This window comes from Carassius auratus, chromosome 10, assembly GCF_003368295.1.
Source record: "Carassius auratus strain Wakin chromosome 10, ASM336829v1, whole genome shotgun sequence".
Classification (NCBI taxonomy): domain Eukaryota; kingdom Metazoa; phylum Chordata; class Actinopteri; order Cypriniformes; family Cyprinidae; genus Carassius; species Carassius auratus.
This window is the reverse complement of record NC_039252.1, coordinates 4,414,056-4,439,382: the sequence shown is the minus strand read 5'-3', so window position 1 is coordinate 4,439,382 and position 25,327 is coordinate 4,414,056. Positions and strand designations below refer to the sequence as shown.

General features: G+C 37.6%; 1 protein-coding gene across 4 annotated transcripts; it reads right to left on the bottom strand.

Annotated features, from left to right (window-relative positions):
- Nucleotides 1-1,573: 1,573 nt before the first annotated feature.
- Nucleotides 1,574-24,832, bottom strand: LOC113109601 (mothers against decapentaplegic homolog 2-like). 4 transcript variants are annotated; one of them, XM_026273284.1, is made up of 12 exons: nucleotides 24,667-24,832; nucleotides 24,345-24,423; nucleotides 21,656-22,080; nucleotides 7,919-8,008; nucleotides 6,558-6,751; nucleotides 6,300-6,434; nucleotides 6,153-6,215; nucleotides 4,827-4,880; nucleotides 4,477-4,689; nucleotides 4,211-4,348; nucleotides 3,970-4,114; nucleotides 1,574-3,715 (listed from the first exon to the last, which is right to left on the bottom strand). In XM_026273284.1, the coding sequence occupies exons 3-12, from the start codon at nucleotides 21,877-21,879 to the stop codon at nucleotides 3,592-3,594; spliced, it is 1,380 nt and encodes a 459-aa protein (XP_026129069.1). In that variant the 5' UTR covers nucleotides 21,880-22,080; nucleotides 24,345-24,423; nucleotides 24,667-24,832; the 3' UTR covers nucleotides 1,574-3,591. The 4 variants fall into 4 exon arrangements, with proteins under 4 accessions (XP_026129069.1, XP_026129066.1, XP_026129070.1 ...); XM_026273281.1 differs by having other exon boundaries at nucleotides 6,141-6,215; nucleotides 24,667-24,831; XM_026273285.1 differs by lacking the exon at nucleotides 7,919-8,008 and having other exon boundaries at nucleotides 6,141-6,215.
- Between the last annotated feature and the right edge of the window lie 495 nt (nucleotides 24,833-25,327).

The following is a 25,327-nucleotide window of genomic DNA, read 5'->3' as shown; positions in this document are numbered from 1 at the left end:
AAGGTCAGATTTTGTGTCCAAGGCATAATATTGTAGACACGAGAATCCATTTTGCATTCAAAACAGCACTCTTTTACTTTTTTAAAAGATTAAGTCCTTTGCTACTTTTCAAATGTAGATATACAAATTATTTAGTCTTACCAAAATTATGACTGTCCCACATTTGCTGCTTAACTTACACCACAGCCACCAAGTTCATCTCCAATAAAGCTCTCAAATGTTAGTGTACAGTGGGGAAAATATTTGACGCCCTGCTGATTTTGTAAGTGTCCCTACTTACAAAGAAAGGAAGGGTCTGTAATTTTTATGGTAGGTTTATTTTAAGGTATAGAGATGGAATACCAACCAAAAAAAAAAAAAATTTCATTTCATTCGTTGAAATAAGTATTTGATCCCCAAGCAATACATGACTTTGTGGACTTTGGTCCACTCCTCTTTACAGATCCTCTCTAGATCCTTAAGGTTTCTTTAAGTTGTTGTTTGGCAACTTAAAGTTTCAGCTCCCTCCACAGATTTTCTACAGGATTGAGGTCAGGTGCTTCTTGAACCTCCTCTTTGTTGGCTTGGCGGTATGTTTCGGGTCATTGTCATGCTGGAAAACTTCAGTGTTCTGGCTGAGGAAAGGAGGTTCTCCTCCAAGATTTTACAGTACATGGCTCTGTCCATTTGCCCCTCAATGCGGTGAAGTCATCCTTTAACGTGAGCAGAAAAACAGCCCCAAAGCACAATGGTTCCACCTCCGTGCTTGACTGTAGGGATGGAGTTCTTGGGGTCATAGTCAGCATTTCTCTCCCTCCAAACACAGCGAGACAAGTTAATGCCAAAGAGATCAATTTTGGCCTCGTCTGACCACAGCACTTTCTCCCAAGCCTTCTCTGAATCATTCAGAATCATGTTCTTTGGCAAAAAAAAAACTTAACAGTCCTTCTTGAGCAGGGGGACCTTGTGGGACCCGCTGCAGGAATTCAGTTTAATGTTACAAATGTTTTGATTGGTGACTGTGGTCCCAACTGCATTAAGATCATAAACGAGCTCCTCCTGTGTAGTTCTGGGCGGATCCCCTCATCTTTCTCATGATCATCTTTACTCCACGAGGCGAGATCCTGCACAGAGCTCCAGAAAGAGGCTAAGACATGGTTGTCTTGTATTTCTTCTTTTTCCGAATAATCTCACCAACAGTTGTCTCCTCCTCCCCTAGCTTCTTGTTGATGGTCTTGTAGCCCATTCCAGCCTTGTGCAGATATACAATCATGTCTCTGGCATCCTTTGACAGCTCTCTGGTCTTGCCCATGGTGGTGGGAGAGGTTTGAATGGAAGATCCAGATTGTGTAGACTTGCGTTTTGGTTGGAATTCTGTCTCGATCCATTAAAATAAACCTACCAAAACATTACAGACTCTTCATTTCTTCGCAAGTGGACAAACTTACAAAATCAGCCAGGGATCAAATAAATATTTTCCCCACTGTACGTATTTACCCTGTACTGTTGGCAAAGAGCTTAAGTCAACATTCACGTGGCATCAACTAACAATCTTGATGGCAGTAGTGCAACAAGAAAATACTCCAGACAGGTGTTAACATGAGAATTAAAACTTTTTATTAGTGTATTTATGAAGTCTGCATATGCAACACGCCTGAAAAGCTTATCGCTTGAAGTTCACGTCCTACCAATACATCTCTCTAATGGTAAAACAAGCTCACCAACTGTTAAATGCTTTGCAAAATAGGAGAAAAAAATAATAGAAAGTCAAATAAAATTATATATACACACATTTATATGCATATATGTCTGGTCCACTTTCAGTTCTATTTGGTTTTCGTTCCACACCCAGTCAAAAATGGCAAACAATGTTCCCAGTGTCTAAATGGCTGCTCATCGGCTTTAAAAACGGGCCACCACATCTTCGTCAGCTTTTTACTAGATGCACTTAAAGTACAATCGCAAGAGTAGTAAAGATCAATGAAGGAAAATATGGAGACAGAGGTGGGAAGAGGGGAATGGATATTTGCAACGCCTGGTCACTGCCACAACAAGTAAAGAATAACAGACAGCTATATCACAGTCATTAGCAAAAGTTGTACAACGAGCACGCACACTAAAGTTGCACAGTTCTCCCTGTAGAAGCAACCCGTTTAGTCTTTTTTTTTTATTCCCCAATTGCAAACGAATAGAACACCGCAATGGTTTCAGGTAACCATATTTTGAGAGGCGGGGTTATACAGTATTGTGTTGTGAACATGGGACGAAAGCAACTGAGAGAAAAATAAAATCAGATGGGGTTCGAGATCAGGGCGAAACGTTAACCGGGACAACAGCTTGAATTAGAAAGCGGAGACAGAGGAGAAAAGATATTTGCGCTTATAAAAATGTCATGCTAAATAACGTTTTCGTATGATAGGACATTTCATTATGAAGCCATGTTCCTTTAAAAAGAGGGCATGATCTAAAAAAATATTCAATTCTAATAAAAAGGAAGAGAGCTTTAAAGATCTTAAATATATTTATATATAAAAATACATGAAAATACAAAAAGTAGCTAAAAGAAAGATAAAGTGGGGAAAAAAAATATCGTAATTGTGAAGGATAACCTAGTTTATAAACACTTAAAGCTTAAATACTTGATTTGTTTTTTTTTATTCTTTTGTCGTTTTTATTTTAAAGATCTGGACTGCGTGAGACGCTTTAATAACCTTCGAAAGTCCCTAAAAGAAGCCACTTTCTGAAGAAACCAGACTCCAAAACCACTCCACAGCTAACTAGTGAATATTTTACCCAGTGAATAAAAAGTTAATTCTGAGGGGCGGCGTTAAGTTCAAATTGAACGTGGGCCCTTTTTTTTGTTTTTGTTTTCGTTAAACATTCTATAAGTCTGAAGAAAAGAAGCATGACTTATGCAGCATACCTCAAATCAAAGGCAATATTTTATATAGTGGTTTGGGGAAATAAATCGAAAAAAAAAAGAAATGAAATAAAATTAACTAAATACAAGTATCTTTTGGCATTACTGAAGAAAATCAAAAACCATGATTACGTTAATGTGTCAATCTGCATCAATAATAACGTGTATAAAAACAAAGAATGCGACTTTTTGCCAGAAAAAGTAACCTCCTTGAACGACGGGATTGGGATCGGCATCCAGGAAAATTAATCGTTAAAAGAGTTTCAGAGTATTTACTTCATCAGGGGGAGAAAAGCCTTGCCGCTACAAGTGTGTGAAGTTATTTACTGCCTTCTTGAACTTCCACACAACATACGCACCTTCCCTCCTTCTCGAAAACCATGAAAATAAAATAAAAACCAATATACATTTCAAATTCTACTACTAATACATGTAATATTGAGGGTTTATGAAAGAAAACAAGAGAGATTTAAAGGTGCATGAAGCTGATGAGACAGCAAGTGCTGCGTTCAGGTCCGAACAGAGAGAACATCAGTGTCAGGACGACAGAGATAGAGAAAGGCTCACGATTACTATGAAAGAGAAAGAGGGGGCGGGGTTCGAGTAAGTCTGTTGTTCTTCGTGTTGTCGGTTGATTTGATTGTAGAATCAGTCGTTTTGGGGGAAAAGGATAGAGAGCTTGGTCATGGCGATTAGGACATACTGGAACAGCGTACGGAGGGCGAGCCCATTTGGGTCAGGACCTTGTCCAGCCACTGCAGGGGGCCGTTCAGGTGAAGCTCGATCCAGCAGGGGGTGCTCGTCACCGTCTGCCGTCTACACAACAATCAACGGTCACAGGCTGTATCATATATCAACTACATTTGAAAGTAATTCATTTAGTGAATTCATTGAGAAATTGACATTTCACTACAAGTGTAATTTAAACCAAGCTTTTTACAAATTTTTACTGTTATGTAAACAAAAGGTAAAAACCGTATGCATTCAAAATTTAAAGCAAAATTATAAGAAGTTTTTACCATTTATTTTTACTAAAAACTCTCAGATCAAGTCCATTTAATTGCGCACACCTGTACTCGGCTCCCCAGCCTTTGACGAAACTCATGCGAATGGTGCACATCCTCGTCAGCTGATATACTGCCTCAAAGCCCTGGTTCACCGACTGAGCCAGCAGTGCCGCAAACTCCTGGTTATTGAAGATCTTCAGGTTACAGCCTAAGACAGAGAGTATCATTACGTCATAATGGTTGGACGTTAATAAAAAAAATAAACTGTATTGAGAGGACAGTAAAGAGTGAGTGAATCTCTCACCTGGAGGGATTTTACAGACTGTCGCAGGGTGCCAGCCATACCTCTGATTACAGTTAGGGCTTTGAACAAAGATGGCGCTATCGCTAAGACATTCGGCAAACACTTCACCACCAATATAATACAGCCTGACCCCTCGTCCTATTAAAAAAACATCAGCACAAAAATTGTTTTGGATATCTTCCATTGAAGCAAGTAAGTAATACACAGGTTTGGAATGACTTTGACTGAAACACTTGATAACAGAGCAGCTGAAGAGGTCTTGGTACCTATGTGTCTCCGGGTCATCTCCACAGTGGCATTGCGGTTGACGTTGGACAGCAGGCCAAGGCAGAAGCGCTCGGAGTTGGAGGGGTCTGTGAAGCCATCCACGGTGAGGGACGGCTGAGAGGCGTGGAATGTTTCGCCGACCCGCTGGTTGAGTTCATAGTAAGCTATAGAGCACCAAAACGCAGGCTCCGAGTAAGTCACTGGCTGAAGGTCTGAAAGAAAGATGAAAAAGAACAAACGTAAGAACAACCTGACAAGCTCAGACTATGGTAGTAAAACTAATTTATTAAGATTGTAAGGTCTCTGAAGATGTATTAAGAGTGAGTTAAAGCAGTTGGTAAGGTCTTACCCATGCCATGATTGACGGGCGAGAGTATGCTTGGCGACAGTTCCGCAGGAGAACCTGAAAAAATTAAATAAATAAAAAATTACATTTATATACACATTTTTTTTATCCTCTTTCACTCAAAATATGCATGTGATTTGAGAAATGATTCCTGAAGGTTCCAAACAGAACACTAAATTAAGTAAGAATGGCAGCAAAAAGCATTAAAATGGAAATTCTTGGTAGAAATGAAATTCTGGACACAACAGCCTGGAAAACAAAATTTTGCAGTGTAATAAAGAGTGACAGATCTTCTCTTCTGTAATGAGACAAAAAACTAAAACAGCAACGCAGGGCATGGTGTCGGTTCTCTTCATTAGTTTATGATTGGACAAGGCAGATCCGAATACAAACTTGTAATTATGGCATCATCAGAGAGAAATCTGTCACTTGTAAGGTCCCAAGTTAAACTTTTTCTTCCTTCAGGTTGCATTACTGTCATTATATAACCTCACAATCATAGCCTAAAGCCTAATTTTTTTTATTTTATTTTATTTTTTTATAAATCAAACCAGTCAGAGGAGATCAAACATATTTGATATTATAAGCTGATTTCAGAACACGTTTTCATTTGTCATGCATCTAACAATGAAGCGCATGTTTTTGCAAGAGTTGTTGTGATCGGAACATCATGAAAGTCCTCAGTCGTTAATCTTTCCCCTCTATACATTAACAAAGATGGCAAGTGTATGATGCCTAGTTTCTAAACACTGTTCACATTTTGTGAAGTTGTGTGGTGTACTAAAAAACACTTGTTCTTTCCAGGGACTCGGGAGATTAGAGAAGTTCATTATTTTAAAGGGTTAGTTGACCCAAAAATGAAAATTCTGCCATTAATTACTCACCCACATTTGCTCATCTTCAGACCAAAATCAAGATATTTTTTGATGAAATCCAAGAGCTTTCTGACCCTCCATACACAACAACGCAACTGATACTTTCAAGGCCCAGAAAGGTAGTAAGAACATTGTTAAAATAGACCATGTGACACTAGTGGTTCAACCGTAATATTATCTCTTCCGTGCCAGTCTTCGATGCCCGTTCACAAGAGTACCACGATGCTTGGTGTTGCTGATGCAGGCGACATGATTGTGAGACATTACAGAATTTCCATTTTTGGGTGAACTAACACTTTATAAAGTAGTATTCAATCAGAAGATAATTTAGGGGAAATCTGACTGGAGCACAGAAAGCAAACTACTGTAGTAAAAGCAGGATTTAAAGTACAAACACATGTGGCTATCATTCCCATGTAGTGGTGTCACAGTGGGAATGTACCTGTGTCCATACTTTGATTCATCTGCTGGTCGCTGGCCTCCCCATCCTCACTGATGTATCCCGGTGGAGGAGTTTCTGAACACACAGAAAATCACAAACAACTTGTTAATACTCTTGAACTACACAATAACACATACAGTCTTTGGTGTGTGTTCCTACCTGGTATATAATTGTTAGGAGGCTCGATCCCTGTTGGGAAGTTGGTGTTTTCAGGTATGGAGTTGGTGTAGTCGTCCAGAGGAGGCAGCTCAGTCAGGATCTCCGTGTGTCTTGGCACGAGGACAGGAGGAAGAACTACAGGAGCCAGTGTTCAGATGATTGAATGAACGCTCAACAGGAAAAAGCAAAGCTATTTCCATTCAAATAATACATATTGACAAAATTTGTTTTTGGCAATTCAGCTGCCGATTTCCATACCTGGCGTCTCCACCCGCTGGTAGTGGTAGGGGTTGATGCAGACTTCATCCTTCTTGAGGTTGAAGGCGTACTCGCAGGTCTCGATGGCGCGCAGCTCGTGGTGGCTGTGCAGGTCGGGCCATCGCCACAGGCGGCAGTAGATGACATGAGGCAGACCTTTGCGGTGAGACACCTGCAGACGGCCGTCCAGAGATCTGACCCGAGCGTCCACAGAGAGAGGGCGAGAGAAATGGAAGAGAGGGAGCGTGCCAAATGAGCAGAGAAAGACATGCATGGATGGAGGGAAGAGGGGAGATGGTGAGATTAGACAGCACATCGTAACAACAGATGCACAATTCATCTATTATCATTAAAACATATGAGAGCTACAATAACAGAATACTAATGTTTTAAAATCACTGGTTCTCAACTAATGGTTGGTGACCCCAAAAATGAGTGCTATGCAACATGGGACAAAGAAAAACAATCCATTTAACAATGTGGAAAGTGTTTCATGTTTATTTTAATGCACATACAATCAAAATCTATTATTTTAAGTTACATATAGGACGGACATCAGTCAAAAGTTTGGAGTCAGCAGGTTTTTTTTTTTAATGTTTATATAAGTTTCTTATGCTCACCAATTCCTCATTTATTTGATCATCAAAAAACAAAAAAAATAAATACATAAAGTAAATAATCCTTCATATACATCTACGATATATAAATATACATACATTAAGATTAAATTAAAAACAAATCTTTAAAATTAACACTTTAAATACCAGTTTTCTATTTTTTTTAAATATATTTTATTCTTTAAATATTGCTCAATATTTGAATTTTTTTCTGTAGTGATTTTTTTTTTTCAATATATTTTGATTAATAAGTTCATAAGAACAACATTTATAAGAAACGGACATCCTTTTTAACATTATAAAATGTCTATTCTTGCTGAAATAAAAATAAAACACCTTACTGACCCCAAACTTTGGCTCAGTGCTTATATATAACATTAGTATATATGAATGCAAATATAAACGGTTCACCTCTGCATAAAATTTTGCAAATTTTTGTTTGGGTCAAAAAAAAAAAAATAAAAATCAAATAATTCAGTTGAGAACCACTGTTTTAAACTTGCTTTAAATGAAGGGAATGTATGGAATTATGAAAACGTATCCATCTGCTTTAAATCTATTGTAACATTTAGAATTAAAACTCTACAACAAAACAAGTGCTTCCATCTTCAGGACATTAACTCTACATCAACTATAAGCACGTTAAAGTGTTTATTTGGAGGCCCCCGGAGCCCGCTGTGCTCGTTCAGCCCCACCTGTGTCTCGTGGGGTGAGTGTGGCACAGTGTCAGGAGAGGATATTCACCTGGTTTGGTCAGGGTAGCTGTAAAGGCCTGAGGTATCCCACTGTTCTATCGTATTTGGTGTACTCAGTCCCCAAATTTCAGAGCAATTGCTGTGCACAGAAAGTAAAAAAAACAAAAACAAAAAGAAAGAAAAAAACACAAGGAAACAAAAAAAATGATAAACATGGGGCATGATTCATTCAAAAATACCAAGATGAAGTACCATGGCGGGACAATCGAAGGGCATCGTTTCTTTTATTTGAGATGTTTCACGCAGGTCACCTGAAGTAGGCGAACAACGCGGCCCACCTCGAATAAAAGACGCCACTTTAATGGAAAATTCACATATAACAGTGAGATGAGAAAACCGAAGAGAAACTGACAATTGTATTTAAAGTTACAGATAGGGCTGGGCGATGTATATTGAACATTCACAATATATTCGCAATGGAAAATAGACATTCATTTCCATGAGTCATCTCAGATAATTCATGTAAATTAACGGATTCGTACTCAAATGTTTCCATATTTACTGAAACATTGTAATAAATTTAGATAAATTGTCATTTATTACTCTGACAATTGTACAAAATTGTTTTCTCGTTCATTTAGTGAAAAAGCAATGCCTTGTTTATTTTAAAAGCACTAATTTAGTTACATTAAATTTAAATGTATGCATTTAGCAGACGTTTTTATCCAAAGCCAGTGCATTCAGACTATCAATTATTACCCATCATGTGTTCCCGGGGATTCGAACCCCCAACTTTGCGCTTGATAACGCAATGCTCTACCACCTGAGCTACAGGAACACTAAATTATTAAGTTATTACACTATAAAGTTGATTAATATTTATCTTTCCTGTCATTTTTAACATTTCTATGCTACGTCGATATCTAATATCTGCTAATATTTCCTGCTACATCGCCCAGCTCTAGTTACAGTGCATTATCTCTTCCCCGGTCATCATGCGGTGTGTTATGAGATGAACAGGGCAATTAACATTATAAAAAGACGTTTCATTCAGGGGTTGGATTTCACATCAGATATCAACATTAAACATGCAGCACAGGACAGGAGCCTATGACCTACTGTCGTTTGACTACATCACACTCAAGATAAAGAAGGCTATCAGTCGATCAGACAAGCACACAGACCTTCAGTAGTTCTGAAAAAGAAACATGGGATGAGAAACAGACACGGTGACGTGACAGGAACACGACTCGCACAGACTTGATATGTGATGAATGAAGCTTTGGCCCCCTGTGGTTTAACCGTCTCTGAAAAGGGAACTCAGAAACACATGCCAGACTCCACCAGCGGCCTGTTCTTACCACAAGTGCACTCGAAAATATCTTTCCAAATACTGAGATTGGATGATTTCACTTATTAAATTGCTCATTTACATTTTTCCTGCAGCAGCGGGCCTATGGGCAACAGAAGTATTTTTCCTGTATACACAGGCAATAACCAAATGAATATAAATGCAGCTTTGCTGTACTGTACACTTACTGGAGAAAGAAAGTCAGCCTCAGGAATCCAATTCAAGTCTAAGAATATTGCCTCAAAGCAAAAAAACTAAATGCATTGATATAAAAAAAAAAAAAAGCAAGAAAGTTCCTACATGTAACAAGAAAAAAAAAAACAACTAAGGCTTTGGCTCCTATAAGAAACAAAATTAGGCATCAAATAATTTTTTTAGGTGTCAAAAATAAGTGGTTTTTTTTTTTTTTTTCAATCATACGGTCATGTGTTTGTGTCTCATCTGTTTTATGTCTTATCTGCATTTTAATTCTTCTTGTAGATGCCCTGGGAAATAAGGTTCACTTAAGAGATAAATGTCTTTTTCAACTGGAGAGCTATATACACAGATATAAAAAACAACAGAGAATCTCTGCCAATGTCATGGACCATAATGTCTGCATCATCTGGGTGTCGTTTGGGCTCTTCAATAAACATTATGTTGTGTCTTTCACACAGCCAGTCCGTTTTCTTCTTTAGTAACATGCTATTATATAGGCGGTGTTGAATTATAGCTTTAGCTCCTTGCATTCACTTATCATGTGGACAACAGGTTAAGTAAAAATATGAATATAGCACAAACCTAGCAAAAAGCTCCACTTTATAGTTATTTTTTCTGGCTGACTGAGGAACTTATTTATGCAGGATGGTTATTCAGAGGGAAATGTTATGTGGCGTTGTTTACAAGTTTGAAACACTGAATGAGCAGTTACATGAGACATTTCATCAAGTAGTGTAGGCTCTTATTTTAAACACCCTTTGATGTTCATTCATGTTTTATCATACTATAGTAGCAATGAGAAATATATGATAAATTCTGCGATAATGAAAGCTGTTTGTGTAGCTTGTTAGTGAGCTACAGTTCTGTGTAGCAAATGCTGCTCCATCTGAAAGCACTTGAAAAATACCACATTTAAAAGGGATAGTTCACCGAAAAATGAAAATAGTGTCATTAATAACTCACCCTCATGTTGTTCCAAAGGGAATATAAGTATTGTTTTGATTAATCTTTTTCCTTCTCTCGGTTTCATTTCTGTTTCAGTTGTTTTTTTTTATAACCAAATCTTACTATGTGTTTCCAGATCCCTACTATCACTATCACTCGCAAAACACATCACACAATGTAGGCAGCGCAATCTTAACAACCTGCACACTTTGCCTATATCTGATAATACACTACTTTCTTTTTCTATTGGTCTCTGGAATTGCCAGTCTGCTGTAAACAAAGCCGATTTCATTACTTCTATTATTAGTCATTCAAAGATTAATCTCATGACCCTAACAGAGACCTGGATCAAACCAGAGGACACTGCTACACCTGCAGCACTCTCCAATAATTTATCATTTTCCCACTCCCCCCGTTTGACTGGAAGAGGTGGAGGTACTGGTCTGCTCATCTCTAATGATTGGAAATTTAATCCTTTACCATCTTTGGGTATCAACAGCTCCTTTGAATCTCATTCAGTTACTGTTACCTACCCTCTTAAAATACATGTTTTAGTTGTCTATCAACCCCCAAGACCACTGGGTAACTTTTTGTATGAATTAGATGTGTTGCTCTCAACCTTTCCCATAGGATGGTACTCGCCTAGTTATGCTTGGAGATTTCAACATCCACCTAGATAAACCTCTGTTGGCTGATTTCCACTCTCTGGTTGCCTCTTTTATTCTCAACTGCGTATCAACAACTGCTACTCACAAATCAGGCAACCAACTGGACCTTATTTATACACGACACTGCTCTACTGATCATGTTCTGGTTACTCCACTGCACACATGGATCACTTCCTCCTCACTCTTAACCTCAAAATGCTCCCTGACACATCACTTACACCCTACACGTCATCTTTCAACAAAACCTATGCACACTTTCACCCTCCCGTCTATCTGCAATGGTTTCCATCTTCACTTCCTTCCCCTAAACTGTTTGCATCTTTGGATGCTAACAGTGCTACCGATACTTTCTGCTCCACGCTTACATCTTGTTTAGACACTGTTTGCCCCTTGTCTTCCAGGCCAGCCCGTAACACCCCTTCTGCCCCTTGGATATCTGATGTTCCACACAAACACCGTTCTAAGCTTAGAGCTGCTGAAAGGGTGTGGCAAAAATCCAAAAATACTACTGACCTTAACGTTTATCAGTCACTCCTAACTTCTTTCTCTGCTAATGTCTCCACTGCTAAAATTACATACTACCATAAAATTAACAATTAGTCTAACTCTCGCGTGCTTTTTAAAACATTTTGTCCTCCTCCTCCCCCTCCTGCTTCATCTCTAAATAGCTGACGACTTTGCCATGTTTTTCATTAATAAAATTAAACCTCAGTGCACAATTTTCCACACCACAATCAGTCAAGCTCATATCACTAGCAAACACTTGAACGAGCCGTGTTCAACCAAGTCTCTACATTTCTCACACACAACAACCTCCTTGACGGCAACCAATCTGGCTACAGAAGTGGACATTCAACTGAGACTGACTTGCTCTCAGTTGTTGAAAGATCTAAAACCGGCAAGAGCAGAATCCAAATCTTCAGTACTTATTCTGCTTGATCTGTCCGCTGCTTTTGACACAGTTAACCACCAGATCCTCCCATCAACCCTACTGGCAAAAGGCATCTCAGGAACCACACTTCAATGGTTTGAGTCTTACCTATCAGAGAGGTCCTTTAAAGTATTTTGGAGAGGTGAGGTGTCCAAGTCACAACATCTAACTACTGGGGTGCCTCAGGGCTCAGTTCTTGGACCACTTCTCTTCTCTGTCTACATGGCATCATTAGGTTCTGTCATTCAGAAACGCATCCGATTCGAGATCCAAGGAGCTGATGATACTGCGCGTGTGTGATTCAGAGTGAAGCAGACTGACACACAGCCGGTGAACCGTTTTCCGTGTTCATCTTCAGTTCTCTCTTCACAGCAGTTCAGTCAGTGTACTGTTTGAGTAGATGAATTACTCCGGAATATTGGTTTGTTTTACTAAGAGGGAGTGTCAGCCACATTAAAAAAGTTAACAGCTTAAGTCTTTTGTGGATAAATGCATATTGGAGACACGAACAGTTTTAAATGATTCATGTTTGATTTGGTGAAATGGTTCAAGAAGATCCGGTTACATCAATGATTCGTTAGCAAACCGGATAACACTAAACTGCAGTGTTTTGAAATCTCACAACAGACCCGGAAGAGAAGACAATGCTGATGAAAGTCAAAGTTTTTGCAATTTTTGGACCAAAAAGTATTTGATGCTTCAAAAAAATTCTAACTGACCCAACTTTCTTAACTTTCTGAACATGGACAGTATACCGTGCATACACTTTCAATGGAGGGACAGAAAGCTCTCGGACTAAATCTAAAATATCTTGAGATGAACTTGTTATTATATCATGTCTTAGGGGTTTGGAATGACATGAGGGTGAGTTATTAATGACATAATTTTTGGGTGAACTATCCCTTTAATAACATGTTTTACTCCAAACTCACTTCATAGCATTAGTCGAGTGTTATGAAATAAATCCTTCATTGAGATGTGGCTCCTTACGTAGAATAAGGCATGCAACATATTTCATAGTATTCTAAGCGAGATGAAGGCCATGTCGATTAGCATTGCATTATCAAACATTTTTATAAAAAAAAAAAAGTATAATAAGACAAACTCAGATAAGCCATATATTATCGTAGTTGTGTATTTATTAGTCATGTTGAATTAATAAATGAAAGCAGTTGAATTTTCGGTTTATTCTTGGGTTTCTTCTGCGGGGTGTATTTGGAGTTTCGGAGCGAGAGCGCCCTCTGGCCTTCGGATGGAGATTTACTGTTGATAACAGAACCCTGGTTCACTGAAAGATACGCATGACAATTTCAGCTTCTGTCGAATCGTAATTTCATTTCGATTTATGGTGCAACCATAAGTTCATGTGCCGCTTAAACTGAGGCGCTAAAGCAACGTCGATCACGCTAAATTAAGAAGCACCAAAACCGTATTAGTTTGAATTACGTTATGAATTTGAGAGAATTTTAAAGCTGATAACCTTCTTAATTACTTAATAAACTTGATCTAGCCTGAAAAGTAAGCTTTTTATAATGCTATTTGTGCAAAATAAATATTTTTGACACCATTGTTGTCAGATTTCTTTGGTGATTTCAAATATGAAATTTAATCGTAAGCTTAGTGAATAGTTTGGGAGAATTTGATGTTTCCCAATTCAAGAAATACGAGTTGCATGTGAATGCTGAGAAGTGTTTCAAAAGATGGCCGCAGAGTAATACGACTTGTCTTAAAAGGACTTTGTTTTAATTAAATTTTTTTAAAACAATAGTGATTACTCAAGGTTACCAGAACCTTGTTTTAAAGCAAAATAAATATTTTGTTAAACTGCTGTTCACTACCGTTTGACACAGTTTTATTAGTTTATTAAAAATGTGTTAATGCAGTATGTTTGCTCTTTAAAATCTTTTAAGGCAGTTATCTGATGTCATTTAGACCAGATATCATTTACTGAACGTCATATCACCCAAACGTCATATTCCAAACCCATATGATCTTTAAACACAAATGAAGACATTAATAAAACAAATGTAATTACATTTAAAATCCATTCCACTACAACCTTGATCAAAACGCATATAAAGAGCACAGCAAATATGGCAAACACAGAGTCTCAAACCTGCTTGATGCGCAAGAACTTGCTTAGGGGCCGTTCACATAGCATAAAAACGCGTGGAAAACGCTAGGCGTGCCGCTTTCTCCTTCTTTCCAAAGCGCTCGGGCAGAAGCGCTCCTGAGGCGATTTGCAGCACTAAAAATCGCTCGCAGTAGCTTTACTACTAATTTTATTTCAAAATGTCAATCAATATACAGCTATGAACAGCTGTTCCTTCATCTTGGCTGAGTTTTCAACGTTGTTACGGGAAAGAATGAAGCTGATAAGTTCTATTATATCTATCGATTTGATTGGTTAGTTCTTGTCACATGACCCGCGGTGCGCTTGCAGCATTCTGAAAAGTTGAGATGTTTTCAACTCAATGCGGTGCGACCGTGTCACTTCCATTATGAGCGTGCATGCCGCGTGCCTACATTGGAAATAACGAACTTGCGCACGCAAAAGATGCGATGTGTGAATGACCCCTTAAACTATTCAATTCATATGGCTTACCGGTACTCTTATAAAATTTACTCAACTTTTTGAAGTATAAGAGTTTTGGTTGTGTGGACATTCAAAAGAGGGAGAGAAAGCTCTCAGCTTTTCTTAAGTGTCTTCATTTGTTTTTAGAAGATGAACAGAGTCTTACTGGCTTAGAATGACAAGAGGTCGAGTAAATGATGATTTTCATAACTAATTAACAATTGAAGAACAGTTTGTTGTGTTTGTGTCTTGAAACTCAAAGCAGCCATCCCAACAATAAGAATGAGCATTTATACATCAAACTAACCAACATTAAAAAAACTTAGGAGAAAGAGTGAGAAAGACAACCCTTGAGGAGCACATTAACATTATAGCAGGTTATATGAGCACTGCATGTATGGCGAAGCCTCGACCTGTACACTCACTGCTACCTGATGTCAAAAGTTAATGAGACCGACCCTGATGTAACGAGGTCACCCGAGATATTGTGCGAAGCTTGCTCAGAGTACAGCATGTACTTATTCCTTCAGGAAATTAAGTTTTCATGACGCCCAGAGAACTTGATCAATAGACACTTTCAGTCAGCGACAAATGCCAATGACATTTTAAAAGGTGAGGAGTTCAATTTGTAGAACATTAAAAGCATAAAAAAGCAGCCATTTATTTCTTATAAAATTCCACATGGTGACACTAGAGAAAGAATTCACTTGAGTATTTACACATAATTTAACATCTACTTAAACAGTATAATTGCTAGCAATGACCCAATATATATTCTGACCAGTTCTTCTGAAGATTATAGTATGGCTGATAACCATTAAATGATGGCTATATAAATTCTATATTTTGTTTCTACACTAAAACCTAAAATGTCGTGTTTCAATGATTAACTTCAAGTGTTAGTATACACAATTAAACCTACAATAAAAATTCATCAAAAAAAAAAAAAAAGCTCCAATACTAAAAGTGAAATGTCAGGCAGCATTAAGAGGGGGAAAAAAAAAAGAAAAAGAACAAAGTGAATGTATATGAAAACCATTAAAAGAAGTGAAACCACAGTGAGTTTAGATAAACTCACATGACCCCTTTTAGGGGGATGGGGACTTCAGTTTCAACACCAGTAAATTCCGAATAGTCTTAAAACACACACACACACACACACACACACAAGAAACCCGATTCAGTTTTAACCCTCAAATTAACAATAGAGCAGATGGCCAATCAGTTGTGCAATCAAGCATGATAATGATAATTCACAAACCTATTATGAACCATTAGCATCAATATTAGACGATTTTAGTCAACATTTTGAAGAATTTAACAAAATTGCACCCAAAAATGCACTGGTTTATTCATTATTATTACCAACTTCCATTAGTTGATCATATGCACAAGACGGATGCTCATATTAGCAATATAAAATACCCAAAATCTAGCTGACAGACCCGGATCTCACACCAGCATGACTGGGCATCCACATCCCAGACGGATGACACACTTTTGGAGGGTATTAACCCTTGTATCCTGGTGTGTGAAGACCCCATCCCCACTAAACCACTGAGAGTCCATCTGCTGGCCACCATCTACCCTCACTCCAGCTACACTTGGCTCGAGATAAAAGCAAAAAGGCTTTTCTTTTACAGCACCGGCTTCTATGTGCGCCAGGTGACTAGCTAATGAAGACAATGAGTTAGTCTTAAAATAAAGTGAAAAGGTTTAGCAGGCGTATGGGCCGAGTTTCAAAATGGACCCCAGGCCAGATTAAAAAAAAAAAAAAAAGCCTCACAAAGGAAGCCATATGTCTCTGTCAAATCTCAGGATGATTCCTGCAAATGACCAAGTCAATGAGTGTCCCATTTCAGGCTGAGCCAAATGACCAGCATCTTAATTCAAATGAAAGACGTCTGAACAAGCAATTTATTTTGATATTCTGAAATGCTTCATTAATTCACAACGTAAAACGATTTGCCTACTCATAACACTGGTATCCTTTTATTTATATGGCTAACCTGATAGTCTCTTCCTCTTGATTTCAGTAGTATTGATTTGCATTTTTGTTATTTCCCATAATACGGAGACTAATTCATAGCACTTAACGGACAAAACAAGCATTTCAAATAAATTCTGGTCTGAGCTTTCATCAAGAAAACATTGGTAGAAGGACATTAACCTCAACTCTAACATCATTTATGAATCCCAATGAAAGCTGGGTCTTAATTATAGCATGGAAAGCCAGACAGTCTTCAGGTTACAATCAATAGACTTGAAAAAAGCCGCAGCGCCAGTCGACTCGGTCCTCACCAGAAACCCTCTTCACATTCTTACACTCACTGAAGGCATCTTGCAGACACACTATCAGCACTTCTACACAAAAGACCTGCGCTGATACCACGGCCTGCTGAGATCTCCAACAGGAAGTCAGGTCGACACAGATACGGGTTTGTTTTCCCTTTAAACAAGACAAATGCCAGAAGTAATGAAAAGGACTAGACATCAGCTCAAATTTAACGCTTGCTCGTGTGGTTTAGTTCTGGATGTTCGTATGCGGGAATCTTCTGATTGCGTTCGTTTTGAGCAAATTAGACACACGGCATACAGCTGGATCGGTATGGAAGATTTCAAGACTGATTTCCCAAACAGAACAAGTGAACAATGCACCTCCTGATTTCCATTCGAGATTACACACAACTGATTGAGCCAGCGATGTACTATTACTGGATAAATATCCCTTAGGGAGGGCAACAGGGTGGTTTAATCATGACTCTGGCACAAAAACTGGCCTCTACATGGCATTTTAAAAGCACATGATAAATCATTCAATGCTGCTTGTGCAATAATCACCTTAAAAAGTCTAGTCACTACAGTTATAATACAGCTTAACGTAAAAAATAAATAAAAAAAATTTCAACTTTTGTCCTGAGGTTAAGGGCAATTTCATATTTAGCTCTGATTCACTTCCCGACAAAGACAGGAATCCGTTTAGCTCTAGTACAACAAAATGAAAAACGGTGTACTAGCCAATTACAAACAAACTTTGTACATTCACAGAAATCATAGGGATACACCGAAAATTCTGGGCCGAAACCAACAATTCTGGACACAGCAAAAAAAAAAAAACATATAATAACAATAATTATTAAAACAAGTAACTGATTCTTTATTACATTTTTTACCTCAATTTTACATGATACTGAACCGGTCAATAAAATAGCACATTAAATAACACTAGCATATATTTTCGGCCGTTTTTCTCTTTGGGACAAAAACGAAAATGTAATAAATTTTCGGTGGCCAAAATTTCCGTGCATCCCTACTAACTTGAATTGAAAATTGGCCAATCTGTAGAATGTATTTAAACGCGTTAATGTAAAAAAATACTCCAACCTAATATAAAAATTAATTTCAATCATTAAGATGTTTTGACAAATATTGGCAACCAAACAACACTGGAGCTCACTTACTACTACACTGGCGTTAAATAAGATCTACACGTCTTCCCTGGCCAAATTATGCTGTGCGATGCACTCAAGACTGAAAAAACACTGGAGAAAATGTTTCATTCTGATGTCTGACTAAACACGATTTACAGCAAAACGGAACAAATCTGAAACCAATCTTCGTTTCATTTACAAGTTATGACCTTTCATAAACAACGACCAGTCAAATTGAAAACACCCCAAAATAGTCTAGCTGAGCCGTTTAGTTCTCAGGTATGTGAGGGAGGCTGGAGAAGACAGCCAGGGAGCCATTACCAAACATGACAAGCGACGAACACAATGACGGATCCAGCCGTTCCCACAAGCCTCCAAGGTTAGAGAATAGATTAGCAGCAGAAAACACATGTTGGGAGCAAAGTTTCCCACCCTTTGAATCCACTCTCAAGGGAAGACAAAGCACTCTGGATGAAACATTTCTGACCGGAGCTCTGCATCGAAGTCCCAGTTGGCAAAGAAAAGTCATCATTTTAATATTAAATTTCAACTGGAGGGAGGTCATTTTAACCTGTATTTATGGTAGGCCATACGGTCCAAGAGGTTTTGCTAAGTGAACCTGATCAAGCATTCAATTGCACAATTTTCACAATAACCATTGCACAATTTTTCTAACAGTGGAGGGAGATGCACATTCGGGCCAGGGTTTGTTAAATTACAAACTTCTAATGATTCTGTGGATCTCAGATGGTAAAATTGATCCAACAAGAACTCAGTGGAAATAAATCTCTGTAGGAAAAGGGATAAAGCCTGTTTTCCAATACAACAAGCTTGCATAGCATTATCCATTTCAACATCACCTTCCCACTAAATTAACCCAGGAAATGTGCTTATGCCCTTTTCAAGACCGTTTAGAAACTCGCATCAAAATAAAGCTGCATATTAGATGAGAACGTACTAGACTTCTACAATACTACTAGATGACCTAAACATTAAAAATAGCTGTGGTGTATCTTAGGAATGGACGGTTTATAGAATGTTTACAAATATTGATGTGTTATTACGCTAGCATTATTAAATCTGATTTATATATAAATAAGTGACTAGAATTCTTGAAACGGATTAAAATGCTTGCATTTATTGACTATTATTTTTCTGCATTGACATTTCAAATTGTAAGTGCATTTAATGTCTGTACAGGCCAAAATATGGATGCTCTAAGGACTTTACGAAAAAAAAAAAAGTTAAAGTTAATACGTTTAATGAATTTAACAATGAGCAATTTATTTGTTAGTATATTTATTATTTAAAAAAAAAAATACAGTCATTCATTGTTGTGTATGTACATCACATTAAAAGATGCAGCTTTTTATAGATTTTGTTAAAATCTAAATTAACAAATGAAACATGATTTTTCATTGTTAGCACGTTAACAAATGTAGTCAACTAATGTTAATAAATGGGACTTTATTATAAGGGTTACTAAAAATCTATTTTGAAATTCAGGCTCAATATATAATCAAGCTCAATCATTATTACAATAAAAAAAGGTATTTTTTAAGCTCCTACTGTACATCTGTACATCAATACTTTTGTAAATGCTTTAAAGCAATTCCATTGCAAATAAATGTATTTCTCTCAAATATCACCAAACGGCTGACAAACAGATTGAATGTATTAGACATATCAGCCAGCCCTTGTGTATCTGTACCATACTGGTTTCAATCTATTGATATGTTGTGGCTCGGGCACACGAGCCATCATCCATCATCCTCTCCTCTTAGCATCTCCCTAAAATAGCAGCGCTGATACTCCACCATTTGTCATGAGAAATGGAATAAAAGCAGCCTGATGGTTGATATCGCAGACATTCATACAGCATGAGAAGCCTCTGTGAGCTCTGAATGGAGGTGATGTGAAGCTGCACAGAATGACCTTAACTCAAGTCAAGACAGATGGAGCAGAAATCACTTAAAGAAACAAAGGGAAGTAATGCTGATATTTGGCAACGGTAGACGCAACTCAGCGTCATGCCTTCACCTTCACTCACGGAGCAACACACGCAATGATACGGCTAAGGTCACTTCGAAAATCAAATAAAAGCCTTTCGGATTCTATAGAGGACTTGCTTTATAATTAGATTAAGACTTAAATGAACAAAAAGTCCATTAGCTTACAATTCTACACATCTTAAAGGAAGTCAATACTTACTCATCCTCGTGTTTTTTCTAAAGTAAAAACACGTTATTAAAAAAAAAAAAAATATATATATATATATATATAATAAAGCAAAAGCACATGTATAATTGTAGAAATTAAATGTATTTACATGACATCTACTAACCAGTGTTAGCGGTAACATTACAATTAATTGCGAGTTACATAATATTACATTTTAAGTAACTAGTAAAGTAACATTCCTTTTACATTTCCAAGTTACTTTTTCAAATAAGTTACTTTGTTTTCCAATTTATTCACTAATACAGAGGCACTTCCTTTGTTTGGTCTGAAGCTTATTAATTTCACTTTGGTTAGAAAGTTGCCAAAAATGTAACATTTGGTTTTTTTTGTTAGTTAAAACAAATAAGCAGGGCATCCCATGAAACAAAAGGTAATGCTAAAGTAACGCAATGCAATACTTTCCATAAAAAGTTACTTTTTAATGGAGTAACGCAATATCAGAATGCATTACCCCAACACTGCAACTAAATTCTATAATTTAATCATAAAAAAAGACAAATTTTCATAGTGTAAATCATACACTTTTTGTAAAATAAAGTGATTTATTTAGATTTAGTTGATTCTGCAATTCTATTATAGTATATTTCACAATGTAACTGTTACTTGAAATATATATATATATTTTTAAAAATATGTTAATTTCAGCAAATATGACATTAACACGTCATAGCAGCAAAGTATTCAGTTTACTTTGCTCTGTGCAAGTATAATTTATTAGTCAGAACTGTTAAACAGAGACCGTAAACGAATTAAGACGGAGAACAAGAGCACCATTCACAGCAATGTCAAAATAAGAGACATATCCTCCAAACAGAAAATAAATATTGGACGATGCAGATAATTAAATGTGAACCTGGAGCACAAAAGTCGCTGGGGAATATTTGTAACAATAGTCAATATTACACTGTTTGGGTCACAATTATCAATTTTTCTTTTATGCCAAAAATCATTAGAATATTAAATAAAGATCATGTTCCATGAAGATATTTTGTACATTTCCTACCCTAAATATATAAACATTTCATTTTTGGTAAAATAATTAGCCAAGAACTAATTTGGACAATTTTATCGCCGATTTTCTCAATATTTCGATTTTTTTTTGCACCCTCAGTTTCAAGATATTCAAATAGGTGTATCATAGATCAATGGAAAGCTTATTTATTCAGCTTGTTTAAAATGTACACTCAAAACTAGTTTTGTGGTCCAGGGTCACAAATGTCAAATTTGCAGCCTTGGCGACACATCGGTCGACCACTAATTGTTACGCAAACTCTAACAATAAACCGGATTCTCTCTTAGAGCTTATTTCTTGAACAACACAAGGATGAGTAAACAACAATTTTCATTCTTTCCCCAAAGTTTTTGATTTCAATGTGTTAGACTGACAAATGTAAGAGGACGCTGATCTGAAAGCAGGACAGCAGTGATCTTTTGGTGTTGGCGTACCTGGGAATGGTGACACACTTGGTGTTGCAGTTCTGTGTGGTGATGGCTTTCTCCAGCTCGTCCAGCTGGCCCGTCTTCTTCAGCTTCTTCACCAGGCTTTTAACCGCCTTCTCGCACCATTTCTCCTCCTGGCCGTTCTGCTCTCCGCTCGAACCACTGGCCGACTTCTTCCAGCCCAGCAGACGCTTCACCACGGGCGGAGTAAAAGGCAAGATGGAGGACATGTTTTTGGGGAGTCCAATAAGCGGTCAGCCCCCTACTGGGCAGGTGGAGTTAGAGAGACAGATGGAGGCTGGGAAAATGGGGAGGAACAGACCCAACGTTCCTAACTGGTCTTTAGGAAGAGGGTCTCTGGGCAGATTATGAGGGGCAGGGGACAGAGGAGCTTAGCAAACAGAAGAGGAATGGGGGGGGCGAGGAGTTACCTGATTGGAGAGAAGCAGAAATCAAGACGAGCCAATGACAGACTTGGTCAAATACAAACTACATCCTGTTTATTGTTGACTCTTTCATTCATCTTTGTAGTATTTTTTTAAATCTATTGTACAACTGGGCTGGCAACTTTTTTCTTTATTATTTATTAGTAGTATTGTTGTTGTTGTTGTTTTTTTTTGGGGGGGGGGGGCTTTGGGGGTTGCATATTTGGATGCTTTATTATCTAATAATTTCTTGAAAATTCTGAACCACTGTTTGATTATTAATATTTTTTTTAGTTTTGATGTGTTTTTATATAAAGTTTGGGATTGGTATAATATGGACTAATATTTTAAAATGTAATTTATTCCTGAATTCTCGTCATTACTCCAGTCGTCAGTGTCAACATGATCTTCAAAAATCATTCTTATATGATGATGTGCTGCTTAAGAAACATTTCTGATTATTAGTAATGTTGAGGAACAAAAAGTTGTTTAAAAAAAGTGAGCTTCTTAATATTTTTGTGAAAACAGCAAAATTTCAAAAGCTTGAATAAAAAGTTTGGAACATCTCTAACCTTTTTACCGTCGCATTTGATTAATTGAAAGCACATTTTCTGAATAAAAGTATTAATTTCTTTCAATAATAATATCATACTGACCCTAAACTTTTTCAAAGACTTCATTTCTAGTGACCTGACATAGCAAAATGAGTTTAACCAATGCTGTAAGTTTGAGTCAGGAATGTCTGTTTGTTGACCAATGACAGAGGGGCAAGTCTTTGGGAAACAAGTTTTAAAACATCCTTATTTTTGTAATTTGTTCTGGTAACAATAGTAGAGCAGAAATCAGATTTCAGCTTTAAATAAAGGATAGTAAAGATAGGTATAAATTACTTTTCTTGTTTACCAAGAACTGCTTCTCTGGTATTGGTCTCAGTCACTCAGATATTGGTAGTGACTCAAACCTATTCACCAAACGAGGGATTTCTCTGAAATGATCATTTTATACAGAAGGAAAAGGTAATACCACAGAAGGCCATCTTTCATTTAAAAGGATTTATAATTTCATTTAAAAAGAGGTTTCACAAAACAACAAAACCCATTCAGAGAAACCAGTCGAATATTGCCATGTTGTGAGCATAAGAAAAGTGGAAGTAAAACATCTTGATCACTTTGGTCAGGCTTACAACATACTCGGAGTGCCATTTTTACAAAGAAATCGATGGGCCATGAGAAAAGATTGTTGTAAATACTTAGAAATGCTACTTCAAGTAATTCACTTAAGTTGAGGATAAAATGAAGATGTTTGACAGCATGATCATGACAATTTTCTCTTAAAACAGACCAAAAGATGCGTTGCAGATGGATGACATAAGGAAAGATTTAATGGGCTCAGCGTCCTGAATTTTGAGCTGTGAGAGTTTCTTACCAGCCAGAGCAGAGAGAAAAAAAAAGAAAGAGAAAAAAAAGTGTTTTATATGTTGACCTATCAGAGGAAGTGACCTCTCAACCTTGACAGCAATTTGGACATCACATGCCAGTTTGAACAATTTACATTGTTTATTGCATATTAGAAGCACATTTGGAACATTCAGATTTAATATTAGCAGATTTCAAGCGCATCGCATTTGGAAGATTCAAAACAAATGATCAAAGCATTTTAGAGTAAATGGAACACTGGAATCATTTCGGTCCTGAACGGTTATTTGAACGGTTGACTTCAAATCATTTCGGGTGGGTGAAAGGCCTGTATTATTGGAACGTTTAAAGTTCCGTGGCATCATAAACCCTTACAGAACGTTCAAATCCAGATGTGGATTCTGGAACACCCCAAGCGTTTCCGGGTATCTTGGAACGTTTGGAACGTTCACAGAATTTAAACACCACATGCGTTTTTGAAAGGTTTAAAATGAACCATTTTTCGCCCATAATCGCCGTATTGGAATGTTCGACTGTGGCAGCATTTATGAACGCGACTCTGATGCCCGAGAATGCTGTCTAGGTAGGCAGCTCTCAAAGTTTTGACACACAGCCAGAGACTGAATTGAGAAACACATAGAAGCCAATGAGGCAGGTGTGAGATATATCCCAATATTCTCTCAGCAAAACAATTTTATATTTAGCAAACTAAATGGGCAAAACAAATATCACCATATTTAACCGCTGGTACCATTCTAATAATATATATAAATCAACTTTGCTTACCCTAACCATCATCTGATCTGTAACTTAAGCTTACAATGATTGTCAAATGATTAATGAACGCATTGTTACCTTCTCCAGCAGTCTGATGGTGTATCGCGGGCTCGTTATGGCTGCATGGGCCGCTAACCGACTCTCTTTCCCGTTCTGCCTACAATACAACAAACCCTAAGATCAATACATTCAGATTCGTCGCTGCATTACAAACTCTTTCATCGGTGCATGAACGAAAAGCCGAGATGTGGCCGCTTGTGCGCGGTGTGTGAGTGTGTGTGAGCATTGATTTTGTGTAAACCGCTACGTTAGCAGCCTGCGCTACTTTCTTTGACAGAAAAATAAACAGCTTTCAAACGTGTTTACGAGCCGTTATCTTCTCGTTTACCCATCAACTCACCCTTTCAGCGAGCCGCTTTCTCTGTAAGGAAGGAGTAGCGTAAAATCCGAGCGAAACGGATTCTTCGCGAGTAGTTAAAAGTCGATTTTAAACAATATTTTCCTTCCCACTCTACCCGAATTACAGCAGCAGTCGACGGCCTCCAGCGCGCGCGCAACCTAACATTAATGCACGTAACGCGATACGGGCACTGCATAAGCCCCGCCTTCTAGCTTTCTATTGGTCAAATGAGAAGCCAGTCATGAATAATCTTCCCGTCGATTGGCTTATAAAACAACCGATCTCGATCAAAATTGAATATGCAAACTACAATTGATTTTTATTGGCTAATCAGACGGTGTCTTCTAATCAGTGATGTTTAGGTTCTGGTAGGAGGCAGTGGTTTGTCAATACTGCTGTCAATCTATTGACATAATAGACTGGAATCGAGCGGGGAGGGACTCAGCGAGCGAGTTACTGCCTCTACATAGCATTACTATCAGATTGTGGAGTTTGTGTGTGTTCATCCGCCATTCAGCACGTAAAAATAAGACTACCGCATAAACACCTGTGCTTATGTGCAGTAATACAGCAGCTATAAAAAATATTAAGCTTGCACACAGAAATGTTTTACAATTTAGTGTGTTTATGCCTTCAACAGGCAAAAAGAGTAAGAGCTTTT

What these genes read in the sequence shown, in the direction of transcription:
- LOC113109601 (XM_026273281.1), bottom strand. Translation starts at nt 21,879, where the DNA reads ATGTCCTCCATCTTGCCTTTTACTCCGCCCGTGGTGAAGCGTCTGCTG. An exon ending in TCCTAACAATTATATACCAG is followed by an intron (nt 6,216 to 6,299) that starts GTAGGAACACAC and finishes CTGTGTGTTCAG; the next exon opens with AAACTCCTCCACCGGGATAC. An exon ending in GGCTGGGGAGCCGAGTACAG is followed by an intron (nt 3,716 to 3,969) that starts GTGTGCGCAATT and finishes ATTGTTGTGTAG; the next exon opens with ACGGCAGACGGTGACGAGCA.